Below are 14,787 nucleotides of genomic sequence, written 5' to 3'. Positions count from 1 at the left end.
CATTCACAAAGTTGTAAAACTATTGCCTCTATCTAGTTTCAAAACACTTTTATCACTCCAGAAAGAAACCTCATATACATTAAGCAGTTGCTCCTCATTTTCCCTTCAAACCCTACCATCCCCAGCCCATAGCAACCACCAACGTACATTCTGTCTATGAATTTACCAGTTCTGGATATTTCATGTAAATGGAAACATACAACATATAGCGTTTTGTGTCTGGCTACTTTCATGTAGCATAATGTTTTTGAGGTTCATCCACATTGTAGCAGGTATCAGCACTTCATTACTTTTTATGGCTTAATAATATTCCACTGTATCAATATACCACAATTTATCCATTCACCAATTGATAAACATTTGAGCTGTCTTCACCTTTTGGCTACTGGGAATAGTGCCACTGTGAACATGGTATGCATATGTATTTATTTGAGGACCTGTTTTCAATTATTTTGGATACATACCTAGCTCTAGAATTGCTGGGTCTTTTTGTAATTCTATAATTAACTTTTTCAAGAACCTCTGAACTGTTTTCCAGAGGTTGAACCATTTTACGTTCCCACTAGCAATGAACAGGGTTCCAATTTCTTCATATCTTCACCAACACTTATTTTCCTTCCCCTAGCCCTAATTATAGCCATCCTAGTGGGTGTAAAGGGGTACCTCATTGAGGTTTTTATTTACATTTACCTAATGACTAACTACTAATGATGTTGCATACCTTTTCATGTGCTTGTTGGTGATTTATATCTTGTTTGGAGAAATGTCTGTTCAAGTCTTTTGCCCCTTTAAAAAATAAATTATTTGTCATTTTATTGTTGAATGATAAGATAACTTTATACATTCTGGATGCTAGAGTCTTATGAGGTATTTGATTTTTAAGTATTTTCTCTCATTATGTATGTTGTCTTTTCACTTTCTTGATACTGTCCTTTGATGCAGAAAAGTTTTGTTAATTTTTATGAAGTCCAGTTTTGGTTTTGCTTTTGTTGTTATGCTTTTGACATCATATATAAGAAACTGTTGATCTATCCCTAGGTTTTCTCCTAAAAGTTTATGGTCTTAGCTCATATCTTTTGGTTGTCAATTCATTTTGAGTAAATGTTTGTATATGTTGAGAGGGAAGGATCCAGATTCATTCTTTTGCATGTGGATATCTAGTTTGTCTAATCACCATTTATTAAAGAGACTACTCTTTTCCTAAGACCATTGAATGATCTTGGCATCCTCCTGACTTTCTTTTTGATTTTTTTTTCTTTTTGGGTATTCCACTTTGTCTTTACTGTTGGCTTATTAGAAATACCTCTTTGTTTTATTTATTTATTTATTTATTTATTTATTTATTTATTTATTTACAGGGATTGCTCTAGGTTTTACGACATGCATCTTTAATTTTTCTTAGTCTACCTTTGTTATAGTTTGAATGTATGTATCCTTCCAAAATTTATGTTGGAACTTAAACCCCAAGGTGATGGTATTAAGAGGTGGGAACTTTGGGAGGTAATTTGGAAGTGGAGAGCCCTCATGGATGGGATTAGTGCCCTTATAAAAGGGCTTAAGAGAGTTTTTTGTTGTTTGTTTTAACCCCCTTTTCCCTTCTACCACGTGAGGTCATAGTGTTTGTTCCTTTCCCTCTGGAGCATGCGGCAACAAAATGCCATCTTGGAAGCAGAGAGTGAGCCCTCACCAGATGCCAAATCTGCTGATTCCTTGATCTTAGGCTTCCCAGCCTCTAGAACGATGAGAAATGAATTTTTACTATTTATGAATGACCCAGTCTATGGTAGATTGCTATGACAGCAGGAAGAGACTAAGACAACCTTCAGATAATACTATACCACTTAATGTGCAATGTAAGAATTTTATAAGAATATAGTTCTATTTCTGTTTTTCTATCCCTTTTGTTATTATTTTTATAGGTTTTATTTCTACATGTTATAAACCATGTAATATACGGCTATTAGTTTTGCTTTAGATGGTCAATTGTGTTTTTTATTTTTAATTATATATATATATCTCTAATGTTATATATCTAACATTATATATGATGTTATATCATATATATAGTGTGTGTGTATGTATATGCATATATATATATATAAAATAGTTTGGGTTTTGGTTTTTTTTTTTGAGAAATGGTCTGGGTCTATCACCCCGACTGGAGTGTAGTGGCATGATCTCAGCTCATGCAGCCTTGACCTCCTGGGCTCAAGTGATCATTACACCTCAGCCACCTGAGTAGCTGGGACTATAGGAGTGTGCTACCACACTCAGCTATATTTTTGTATTTTTTGTAGAGATAGGGTTTTGCCATGTTGCCTAGGTTGGTCTTAAACTCTCGGGCTCAAGCAATATACCTGCCTCAGCCTCCGGAAGTGCTGGGATTACAGGTGTGAGCCATCATACCCGGCCAAGATCAATTATGTTTTAAAGGAATTTTTTAACAGAGAAAGAAATGTCTCATATTTACCCATATATTTACCATTTCTTGTGCTCTTCATTTCTTTGTGTAGGCCAGTGGTTTCCTCTGGTACCATGTTCTTTCTGCCTCAGGAACTTTATTTCGTATTTCTTGTATTGAAGATCTTCTGGTTTAAAAAAAACCTTCAAGCCTTTTATTGTCTGACAAACATTTATCTTACCTTCAATTTTAAAGAATATTTCTGGTGGATATAGAATTCTAGATTGACAGTGCTTTCTTTTTCTTTTATCGCTTTAAAGATGCGATTTCATTAAGTTCTAGTTTGCATTATTTCTGAAGAGAAGTCTGCAATTATATCTGTCTTTGTTCCCTGTATAAAATGTGTCTTTTTTTCTCTCTGCTGTTAATTTTTTCCTACTTATTACTGGTCTTCAGTGATTTAATTACGAAGTGCCTCGCTTGATATGGTTTGCTTTGTTCTTATCCTACTTCGGATTTGTTGAGCTTCTTGGATCTATATGTTTATAGTTTTCATTAAATTTGGGACTTTTTGGCCTTATGTCTTCAAATCACCACCCTTAATCCCTTTCGAGGACTCCAGTTATGTGTGTACATTAAATCATTTAATATCATCTTAAGGTGATTGAGGCTCTGTGTTTCCATGTTTCTTTGGTTTCCTTGTTCTCTGCTTTAGTTTGGATAGTTTCTACTGCTATGTCTTCAGTGCCACAGATACTTCATTCCACAATGTCTAATCTACTGTTAAGCTCAGCCACTGAATTATTCATTACAGGTGTTGTATTTTTTAGCTCCACAAGTTCCATTTGGTTATTTTCTATATCTTCCAGGTTTTTCTTCACTATGTTCATGTTTTCCTTTAAATCGTTGTGTTTAATTTAATTTTTTAAGTCCTTGTCTGCTAACGTTATTATCTCTGTCATTTTGGGGTTTGTTTCTATTACATGATTTTTCTCCTGATTTGGGGTTCTATTTCCCTACTTATTTGCATATCTAGTATTTTTAACATTCTGAATTCAATGTTGTTAAATGTCTGTATTTTGTTGTGGCTTTAAAAATGGTAAAATTTGTTTTGGCTGGCAGTTATGGTATGATGAACTTCCTCTTTTTGAGGCTGCTTTCTAAACCTTATTGGAGGAAGTCTAGAGTTACCTCTACTTTTCGGCTTAGTTAGCCCTTCTACTAATGCCTTACCCTTTCAGGATTTCTATTGAATTCCCTGGACAGTCAGCAAGGTTTCTTCACATTGGTGAGTTGAAACTCAAACACTGCCCAGTGAGCCCTGGGAACCAATCAGCTCACAGCTCCGTGGTAGTTCTTTGCCTAGCACTGTGAAGTTTCACCTTATGCATGTGCAGCTTAGTATTCAGCAACAGATTCAAACGAATCCCAGGAGACTTTTTTGCTGTTATATTCTCTCCTCTCTGATACTCTGCCTTGAAAAGTCTGCTCAACTATCTCCTCAACTCGGCAAGACCACTATGTTCTGCTTGGGTTCCCCCTCATTGTGCTACAATCCAGAGAGCATTTTCAGCAGAAAGTTAGAGTGATAGTAGGGTTTGCCCCATTTGTTCGCTACTTTCAGGAATCACAGTCCTGTGCTACATGCTGTTCAATGTTTGAAAAGAGAGGTTTCATATATTCTGTTCAATTTTAAAGTTGCTCACATTAGAAAGGTACGTCTAGTACCAGCTATTTGGGTATGGTGGAGGTGGAAATCTCTACTCTCTCTACCTGAAGCACATCAATAAAGTGATCTGCTTCTCCAGTCCCTTCTCAGGAGCCTGGGTTGCAAGCAACAGAAGCTGTTTGTGGCTGATGAAACAGAAAAGAAATCTTAAAAGGATCACAGGCAGGTCACAGGATTGTAGAAAGGCTAGAGAAGCTGCTCAAGATAGAAACAGTGTCCAACACATGACTCAGGAACTAATTTGATGAGAAAACCACTTTCAATACCATTGCTTTCACCAAACCCTAGACATCCTATGTGTACAGTTGTCACTTCTGAACCAGGAACTCAATTATACCACAACCAACCTCACTGCCTGCCCTAATGTGCCACTTCCTGGGTCAGGAACTGAATTGTGTACCCACCACTAAAGCTGCAGTCTCCAGAGACAATGTGCCCTGTATTTAACTCTAGCTACACTAGCTTTTAAGTCTGACAAGGAAAGCAAGAGTCTGTAATTTCAGCTTCTATAAGGAAGGGATATTCTTTTCTTCCCACCAAGGCTCACCATGTAGAATATTCTTCAAACTCAAAATGTGGTTCTGATGTCCAGTGGCCAAAACATCCACTATGAGGCACAACCCTGTGTGGGTCTTGGGATGTTTTTCTGGCACTCTCGATGCTGAAACACAAAATAAAATCATTAATTTCATTTTTGGAGGAGGGATCTGTGATCTAGCCTCCTTTGGAGCCTATGAGAGGAGACCACTCCTGAATCTTATGAGTATTCCATACCAGCAACCTGTAAGGAAATGTCCTTTGCTATAGTTCGGCAATGGGTGATGATACCATCAGTAATAATGACTAATCTCCTGAACTTAGGTTTTGGCAGAAAACAGTTAGACATGAAAATGGCAAAACATTAACAGTGCTTGAGCCGAAGTTCTCAGAGGCTGGGCCATACTTCTGAGTTTCTGGTATGTAATGAACTAGAAAAAGAGATCTATGTACATTCTAACTGGGAATGAAAACCAGGCAAACCAATCCTACTGGGTTTATTTATCAGCCTGATCATTAGGAACCAGTTACCTTTAAGAAATTGCTGTGGTGTTTAAGTCATTAATACCTTAGCTCAGAATATTGTGCAGTGTACATACACTGGAGCACTAAGAGAAGAGGGTGCCAATGGGAGGTTTTAGTGGCAGGGAGAAAAACAGGGATAGGGATAGGTAGGGCATGTGGCAGGATGCTGTAGGGAAGGCCAATAGGCACCCTGGGGAGTGAAGAGGCTGCATTGTGAGGATTCTGGGCATTGTGGTGGGAAGAAGTGTTAAAGAATGACCATCATTTTATCTCCTTACCAGTGACTTCCAAGAAGATGGTTCAGAGAGGAAGAAGAATACAGGCCAAAATTAGGGATTCAAAGTCAGTATGGACTCCTGTATTGACAATCCACCTGAAATTTGGAACAAATCACAGATTTGATTTGGAGCCTTCTCACCTTCCTCTCCTCTTAACATTTGCCTCTCTCCTAAACTTCCTTTTTTTTTTTTTTGAGACAGAGTCTTGCTCTGGCTCCCAGGCTGGCGTGCAGTGGCACCATCTCAGCCCATTGCAACTTCTGTCTCCCATTTCAAGCCTCCTGAGTAGCTGGGATTACAGGCGCCCGCCACCACACCTGGCTAATGTTTCTATTTTTAGTGGAGATGGGGTTTCACCATGTTGGCCAGGCTGGTCTTAAACTCCTGACCTCAACTGATCCTCCCACCTCAGCCTCCCAAAGTGCTGAGATTACAGGTATAAGCCACCGTGCCTGGCCTCTCCTAAAATTCTTTTTTTCCAGTGTAGCCAGGGGAAGGCCTAGGAACTTTGACCCTTAAGCAACAATGTAGATGTATATTGCTGGTTGCCTTCTCAGCATGTATTTCCCCAAACTTGTCACCCACTGTGCAGAAATCATAGAACCTGGGTAGGTGTGAAACCCCAGCCCCTGTAGGGGAAGGGCTGATAGGCCCAATTAGGATAGTCCCAACTCCATGCCACAGTGATGGTTTTAGGGACGGACAGTAACCCAGGCCTAAGGCAACAGTCACCTGACAGTTTACTACGCACCATGATTGGTTCAGGGATGAACTAAGTTGAGCTAATCAGAAGAAGTCTAAGACTTTGTTTAACGAGTGGGTCAAGAGAAGCTCTCTTTCCTTCTGGGAAACATGGTATATGGATGGTGATGCCTGGACTTGGTGCAACCATTTTGCTTCCAGGAAAGAAGGTATGCTAAGTAGAAAGTTGACCCAAAGAGAAGAAGAAAAACTGAGAGATGTGCAGGAAAAAAAAAAAAAAAAAAGAGAGAGAGAGAGAGAGTTCTTATCAATTCATTCCTGAAGCTTGGACCACTTATGGATTTTTCCATTACAGAAGTCTATATACTTCCCTCATTGCTGAAGCTGGTTCGAGTTGAATTTTCTATGACTTGCAACCTAAAGCATCCTAGCCACAACACCAAATGATCCCTTGGAGTCCATTTTTCCATTTCCTAAGCAGACATGAGGGAACACACAAAATGATGCAAATGAATGTGTTTTAGAACATACTGTCCTCTAGAGTTCTAATCTCAGCTTGATTTAGACAGTCAGTTGCGTGGTTAGGAAACAATTGGAGATGGAAAGGCTTAAAAAACAAGGAAGAAGTCCAAAGAAGAAGTGGGAAGATAACAACAGAGGACATTAAAAAGAAAAAAAAAAAAGAAGAAGAAAGTAGATGAAATCATAATGTAGATGCCTCAGAGTTATCTACGTAAAAACCTTGTTCTCTCTCGCCTCCTCTGTCATCCCCACACTGCTAACAAGCCCTGTGATTCTATCCTCCGAATCTCCCTGAAACCCACTGCTTCTTCTTCATGTTTACTCCCATGCTTGGGTCAGGCTGTTGTGATCTGTCTCCTCCTGGCTCTTTCTACCTTCACCCTTATCCTTTCCAAATCCATTTTCTATGAGTCCCAGAGTGACCTTCTCAAATGACAGGTCTAAGCTTGTCATATTTTTACTCAAAAACGTTTGATACCTTGTCAATACGAAATATGGCAAATGCATGAGCTCTGAAGACAGATGATTTTGAAACCTAGCTCTGCCACTTACCAGCTGTGTGATTTGGGGCAAGCTTCTTAATCTCATCATCTATCTGAACTATAGTTATAATATTGTAATAGGATTCCTTTGGTTACCAGTTACAGAAAACTAACCCCTACTCACTGGGTAAAAAAAAGGGGAAGATTTATTAACTCAACTGACCAACTGGAGAACAGTTGTGCAACAGGATCTCGGGGATAATGCAAATCAGTCACTCACACATGGCCTGTTTCCTCTCTGCCCTTTTTGATGGGGGAGTAGTGGTGGTGGTGGTGGTGGTAGTGGTGGTAGTGTTCTCTCTCTATCTTTGCTTCTCTCTGCACTTTAGCTACATTTCCTTGTATTGGCTACTTTGTGAATGGCTGAAACATGAATGGCCTACAGCTTCCAGCCTCACATTGCCCAGTTCAGTTAGCAAAAGAGGAGAAACTCCTGCTGTGAATCCCAAATTCAAAATTCTTAAGCAAGGCTTGGTGGCTCATGCCTATAATCCCAGCTTCTTGGGTGGCTGAGGTGAGAGGACTGCTTGAACCTGGAAGGTTGATGCTACAGTAAGCCAAGACAGCATCGCTGCATTCCAGCCTGGGAGACAGAGTGAGACTCTGTCTCAAAAAAAAAAAAAACAAAAATAAAACAAAAAACAATTCAGGAAACAGTTCTAATTTCTAATTGTCCCATCTTGAATCAGGTGTCCACCTAGGGCTCAACAGGTACCAGGGTCAGGATGTATAAGAAGATGGCAGCTTCCATTTAAACCACATGATTACAGAGATTCCATTATAAAAACATTTAGCAGAAGCAAATGGTGCTGTTCTGGATAGACAAAAACCAATAGATACTCTCTACAAAGTTTACAAGGTTGTTTGGGAGATGAAATAAGATGTCCTATATCAATGAGCACCAAATACCTGGGACCATAAGTGGATAAAGTATACAGCAGATGCTCTAGAAATTTGTGTTTATTCCCTTCATTACATCCTTGCTCCCAGAACCACTGCTTGCCTAGACAGTGCCTTCATCTTTTGCTACATAGACCAAGGTTCCCCTCTGAGTGGATACACTCCTATGGGCACAGGGTTTGACAAACAGAAGTCATATCTATGACAAGAAAAAAGTGCCCTTCTTGCAATGAACACAGCTTTGAGCTGGGGCCACGCCTTTGTAGTAAGCGTGTGGACCATATTTCTTCCTCAGTGGCCCCGTTGGTCCTGGCCTTTGGCCTTTGGACAGTGGAGACTGCCCAGCCCATGCCAGACCCTGCATTCTTCTTTATATGTCTTTCAGAAGCTCATGGACTGCCTGCATTATATGGTTCCCAATTAAATACAAACCAATTCCCCAGCACCACTAATCATGCACTCTGTCCATCTTACATGCCTCACCATTCCCAGAAAGTTGTGTACTGTTCCTTCTTGCTTTGATGCAGGGCTCTTGGCCTTTCCCAGGCATTCTTACCTCACTCCCATTAGACTTTTAAGCCCCAGGTCAATGACATCACTTCTGCAAATCCTTGCTCAGCACACCCGGAGCTATGTACTAACTGCCTCCTCTGCACCTCCAGAAGCCTATTCTCTATTCTCTAGCACAGCATTGCTCACACTATATAGAGTGCTTGCCTGTTTGCTAATAAGTTCCTTGAATGCTTTAGCTAGAAGTGACTGTGGCTTTCCAGCTCTTTGTCCCCTGCCCAGGAATAAAATCTGGCATCTAACAGACCTCAATAAATGCTTGTTAATTGAAATATGGAATGAATTAAGTAGGGGAGGAAGGAGGGAGTAGAGGAAAAAGAGTAAGAGAAGGCTAATTAGGAATTTCACTGTTCTCAGCCAGATGCAGTGACCTGTAAGCCCAGAACTTTGGGAGGCTGAGGCAGGCGGATCACCTTGAGCTCAGGAGTTCGAGACTAGCCTGGGCAACATGGCCAAACCCCGCTCTACAAAAAAATACAAAAATTAGCCGAGCATGGTGGCACATGCCTGTAATCCCAGTTACTTGGAGGCTGAGGCTGGAGAATCACTTGAACCGGGGAGGCAGAGGTTGCAGTGAGCCAAGATCAAGCCTTTGCACTCCAGACTCCAGCCTGAGCGACAGAGCGAGACCTTGTCTCCAAAAAAAAAAAAAAAAAAAAAAAAAGAGGAAAAAAAAAGAAAGAAAAAAAGAAATTTCGCTGTTCTCACACAGACCTGTGTCTGTTTCAACATTTGCACAAATAAAAGGAGAGAAGCAAGCAGACAGCCTATGGGACATTCAGAAACAAAGTGCTTTCTGTCTCCAATCCCTGAAATTTGAGAGCTTTTTCTTTAACCTCTTTTTTTTTTTTTTTTTTTTTAACCACTTGGACATTATCTTCTTTGCTCATGGGAAAATGAGGTTTCTGTTGAGGTCTGATTGGTGCTTCCAGCTAAGGCATTCATGGGCTGACAGGGGGGCATTCTGGATAGCCCCCCTCCCCATCCCACATACACACCAAGTGGGATCAGCCCCAGAGCTCTAAGTATTCCTGGCAGTCAGTTTCGGCATCTCTGTGGGCCAAAAGAATGAGGTCACTGTCACCAATGAAGTCACCACTGCATGATTCATCGGACATCAGTTCCCCACTTGGAGTGCTATGACATTCCCAGAGCTTCTCCTACTCTTAGTTCACATTTATAGATGAGAAAATGGAGGCCCAGAGAAAGGAAGTGACATGCTCAAGGTAACACTGCTAACCAGGGTCAGAGCTGGGACCAAACTCACCTCTGGTGGCTGAGTGCTCTCCTTCTCAAGCTCCTGGATAGACCCTCCTTTCGGAATACGAGTCCCTGCAAAAGCTGCCTGAACAAATTGTCCTGCAAGCGAAGAACAGGGCAGGCCCTGCTCTCTTTACCTCTAAGAGCAAGTGGCAGAGGCCGGTTTTGAACCAGGAACTGACCTGAAGGCACTGTTCTGCCTTCCTCAACCTGTTATTCAGTCCATACAAAATATCTTCCAGGTTCATTGCATCGAAAGTAGCTAGCAATGCGCATTCCTACTCGCAGACACACAGGGCCAAAGGGTGGGGCCTGGGGAGAGGCTCAGTGAGAATCTGCAAGGAACTTTCCGTTATTTCCATAGCCTTCCTGGGAGAGTGGAAATCAGATTCGGAGTTTGAGAGTTCAGGCCTCCTGAAAAGTGAGGAATGGGAATACAACAGTGAGAATCTCCCCAAGTGTGCTCCAAGTCCTTGAGTACTGGGAGCAGCCTTTGGGACAACTGCTTCATCTTTCCAGGTCTCAGTTTTCTTCCCTGCAAACTAAGGATGATGGTCCAGTTGACCTCCGCGCTGCCTCTCAACGCTGCATTTTTCTAACGCTGTGAATCGATGAAAGGAAGCGATTATCCCTGGTCAGCAAGTTAAGGGGTGGGGTGTGGTGTCAGCGTGGAGTGCACCCCCGCCCCAGTGCCCCATGTTCAATGCTACACTCTTGGCCAGTGAATGGGGACCTGGCCAGACGGATGTGTTCAAGCGTCGCCAGGCAGAGGGGCAGGCGTTGCCGCCTCGAGCACAGGCCAAGTTTCAGAGCACTAGGGTGTATCAGTTCTCCGGGATTAAAACGGAATACCTGAGGGACACTGGGGACCGAAAGGGGACCTCGGAGAATGTGGCCTCCAGGGGGAGCCCAGGTACATTTGCCAGGTCCAGAGCCGACGGGGTATCCCTTTTCTGGCTGGTGTGTGTGGGGGGGCGTGCTTCAGTGGTTCAACACGCTGTATCTCCCTTAGTCACCGGTTTCATAGTAAATGATTCAAGCTCGTGCTACGGAAGGCGTGGGGGGGGGGGGGATGGTGGTGGTGGTGGGGGAACCACGCAATAAGCCAGGGTCTCTGCTTTCCAGCTCAAGGACCCCCACCACCCCACGCGCCTTAATTTTTTTTTTACCCTTTTGGTCTCTCTTCCTTGATTTCTAGTTCCGTTGTGCACTTAGAGGCCGAGAGGATGGCTCTGGCCTGCCGGGTGGAGGTGAAATATACATGTATAATTTGGCATGACTATTGCGTCATCGTGGAAGTGGTCCTGGTTCCCCGAGAGGCCTCCACATCTCCCAGCATCTGGGCCTTTGGACGCTTCCGGGCGCTGCGGGCACTTGCGCGAGGAACCCTCGGCTTCCCAGCGTGGCTCCCCTACTCCCCTCCTCCCCTCCGCGGTCCTCGGCTCCTCCTCCTCCTGCGCGCCCCTCCGCGCGGCCCTCGCGGGGAGTGAGGCTCCGGTGCGCCGGCTGGGCCGCGCGGCGGTGGCGGGCGGGGGCGCGGGGCGAGAGCCTCGCTCCGGGAGGCGCCTGGGCCCGCCCTCCTCCGGGGTGCCGCGGGAGGGGCCCGGGCTGGCGCGGGGCGGAGAGAGCCTCCTGGCCCCTCCCCTCCGCCGCCCTCCCCAAAGTTGCCGTCTCCCCCGGGGCCGGCCGGTCTTATGATCCGGCGGATCCTCCTGGGGAGACCGGGTCGGGGAAAGGGCGCGGGCGCCGAGTGGCGGGGGCAGCGGGCGGGCGCGGCGACAGGGGCCGGGGCGGGGATCCGGGCGGCGACCGCGGCGGCGGCAGCGCCCCGGGCCCGCCGCCCCCTCCCCTCCGGCAAGGGGAGCCGCTGCATGGGGCCGGGGGGGCGGCCCTGCGGCGCGGCGCGGCGGCGACGGCGGCGGTCCCCCCAGGCGGGCTGGGGCTGAGCCTGGGGCCGGGGCAGGGGCTCCGGGGGGACCATGCCCGGAGGCCGGCCGGCCGCAGCATGGCTCACGGGCCCGGCGCGCTGATGCTCAAGTGCGTGGTGGTCGGCGACGGGGCGGTGGGCAAGACGTGCCTACTCATGAGCTATGCCAACGACGCCTTCCCGGAGGAGTACGTGCCCACCGTCTTCGACCACTACGCAGGTAAGCCTCGGAACTGCTGACTAAGGGGCCGCTCCCCGGGCCGGGAACTTTGGAGCAACTTTGGCGGAGCCCCCTCGCCGCCTCCCCCGAGCGCGCTCCTCTCCCCTCCCCCGCCGCACCCTCTGCCAGGCGGCCGGCCCCACCCCCGAAGCTTCGCTCCTGGCAACCCCTCGCCCGCTGATCCACCCCCTCTCCCACCTGCCCCGCAAGCGGCCCCTGCTCCCCGCACTTCCTACCCCTCGCCGCCCCGGGCCGTCCTCCTTGACCTTCCCACATCCCCTTTCTTACTGCTCCGAGGCCCCAGGGGAAACATTCGAGGGGACCGGGCGAGACGTGTCTACGGGACTTGGGAGAAGGGGTGGACGGCTGGGGACCACATCACACCCCGGCCCCTTGCTGGTTCACAGTGAGCTGGGCGCACGGAAAAAGGGGGTGACATCTCGCGGGGAGCGCCCCCACGCCTCTAGCTGGGTTGGGAGAGGAGGGTCCGGGTGGGGAGCGAAATTGCCCCAGAGCCCAGGTCATTGTGAGCTTCTCTCCCCGCCCCCACTTCTGTCCTTGCAGTCAGCGTCACCGTGGGGGGCAAGCAGTACCTCCTAGGACTCTATGACACGGCCGGACAGGTGAGTGTCTTGGCCTCTGGCCGACGCCCCCATCCTGTCCCCCAGTTCTTTGTGGCTGCGAAGGGCCTTTGGAAACCGAGGTGTCTAGGTGGGAGGGTGTGTCTGCGAGGGGCTCCCCCTGGATTAGGTCTTTATTTCTTATATCAAGTCAGCAAATTAGTAAAACAAACAGACCCAGATCAGCCCACCCATGTGAGCCCCTGGGCTGTGAAAGTTTTTGCCTGTGTGGGTCGTTCTGTGTGGCGCCTGGTGTGTGGGTCCCAACTCCTGTTGCAAAGTGGCAGCAGCCAATCATGAAGCGCCCTTATTTTTAGTTGCAGATGACCAGGTCTCCCCCCCACAGCCTCTGTCTGGTCCCTCATTGGTGAGTGGTCTGCCTGCCCAAGGAGCCTGATTGGTGGGAAATGGCATCATCTAATATGATGGGAAGGCATTTGGTCCTGGTTATGTTTATTACAACATCATTGCACTCTGGGACTCCAGTCCCTGAAAACGTAATTTGTGGTGTTACCGAAGGACCACAGGGAAAAAAGAAAAGAAACAACAGCCATCTAGCCACTCCCTGGGGCGGGGACGAAGGGATAGGAGTTCAGTGTGAGTCTTGGAGGAGGAGGGGTTCCCCCCGGCCCTACTTCAGAAGGGCCAGGTGACTTTGTCTGGGTTTTCTTTGGGAGAGATTAATTGTGCAGAAAGAAGATGCACACTTTGCCCTGCAGCCTCTGGCCAGTGTTTGCAAATCAGAGGTGGCCAGGCTGTGCTTCTAAAGGACTAAGGTCTTCTCTCTGTCTCCCTGTCCCAGCTTCAGCCTCTTCTCAAACCCACGTTTGCTCTGGGGCTAAGCTGATTGTGTGTGATGAATTTTGTAGAATCCAGCACTATCATTAGAGTTGAAGACTCTGGCAGAAGTTTCCATGTGTCATACAGACTTACGTCCTTGAGAACATAGGAGCAGCTGAAAGTCTTAGAGAATGTCTTTGGGGGAAGTCCAGTAGTAGAATTTCCTTATCAGCAAAATGGGGTTAAAAAAATAAGATGATCCCCTTGTGCAGCTATTGTATGGCAAATGTTTAGCATTGAACCTGGCACACACTGTGTGCTCAATAGTGCTGTTCTCTGAAGCTTGTCTAGATTGGGATTTCAGAACTGTAATTAGAGTTTGGGTTAGATTCTGAAACATGCCTTGTTGAGGGGAGTGCCTTGATGCGACCTCTCATTTCTAAACTGTTAGAGGAAGGTCTGAAGATAGAGAACTGCTGGCAGTTCAAGGTGCCTGAGGCCACCCCCTTCCTTTCACCAAAATGGCCCAGGTCAGTACAGCCAGTTCTCAGCTCTCCCAGGCCCCCTTTGGTTGCCTGCCCTGTAGTCATTATTCCTTCTACCTTCATTGAAGGATGTGGAGGGCAAGGGGCAGAGCTTGCTCAATCAACTAAGACTGACTTTTAAGTCGTGTTATTGATAAACAAGAGGTTGACCTTATTGGTTGAAAAGAGGAAGGTTTTTTAAAAATCGCCTCTAATTTGAACTCACTACTTTCCTTTCTCTTATCTCCTTTACTTGTGACCATGATAATTTTTGACCGCACTCCCTGTTCAACAGGATGTGTGTAGTCGGAGCTGTTCTAAGCACATTTAAACCCTACTAGTATTTCCTGAGTTTTTTCCTACATAACAGGCCGGGGCAGCCACATGCAAATATTACTTTATTTAGTCTATACAACAACCCCATGAGATACGTGGTATTCCATTTTTGCGGTGAGGAGACAGGCTCAGAGAAGCTAGGTTGCTTGCCTGAGGTCACACAGCTACTGAGGGGTGTTGCTAGGATTGGGAAGGGGTCTGAATCTGCTCCAATTTGAAGTAGTTATACACACAGGACACCATGGGAATGCTGAGATGCCACAGGGTTAATTGGGTTGTTTGCGCATCCATAGATGTGGTACCTATAATTTTCACAGCCATTCTCTGAGTGGGTGATGGATGGCACCTCTACAGAGGAGAAAACTTAGATCCAGAGTCACTTGAAGTTGACCCCACTTACAAAACCAGGGCTTT

The 14,787-nt window shown here is 45.9% G+C and overlaps 2 protein-coding genes across 8 annotated transcripts in view; one reads left to right on the top strand and one right to left on the bottom strand.

Annotated features, from left to right (window-relative positions):
• Positions 1–11,502, bottom strand: part of ATP6V1E2 (ATPase H+ transporting V1 subunit E2) — a 38,313-nt gene extending 26,811 nt beyond the window's left edge. Inside the window, exons 1-2 of the mRNA XM_065527114.2 lie at positions 9,974–11,502; positions 4,678–4,791 (exon numbers count right to left, since the gene is read on the bottom strand). The gene's annotated coding sequence lies outside the window, so the exon portion shown is untranslated. The remainder of the gene's footprint in view (positions 1–4,677; positions 4,792–9,973) is intronic.
• A 152-nt stretch (positions 11,503–11,654) lies between these two features.
• Positions 11,655–14,787, top strand: part of RHOQ (ras homolog family member Q) — a 41,296-nt gene continuing 38,163 nt past the window's right edge. For 4 of the 7 annotated variants that reach the window (XR_010580461.2, XM_005575962.5, XM_045369384.3 and 1 more), the window contains exons 1-2: positions 11,655–12,113; positions 12,678–12,736. Coding sequence is in view for 4 of the 7 variants with exons in the window: in XM_005575962.5 (XP_005576019.1) it covers positions 11,972–12,113; positions 12,678–12,736 (201 nt within the window). In the remaining 3 variants the exon portion in view is untranslated. Of the gene's footprint in view, positions 12,114–12,677; positions 12,737–14,787 lie in introns of those variants that run through there. The other 3 variants (XM_074011852.1, XM_045369386.3, XM_045369387.3) reach the window with 2 other exon arrangements.

The sequence above is a fragment of the Macaca fascicularis genome, chromosome 13 (genome assembly GCF_037993035.2).
Source record: "Macaca fascicularis isolate 582-1 chromosome 13, T2T-MFA8v1.1".
Lineage (NCBI taxonomy): Eukaryota > Metazoa > Chordata > Mammalia > Primates > Cercopithecidae > Macaca > Macaca fascicularis.
This window is presented reverse-complemented; position numbering and strand designations above follow the sequence as displayed.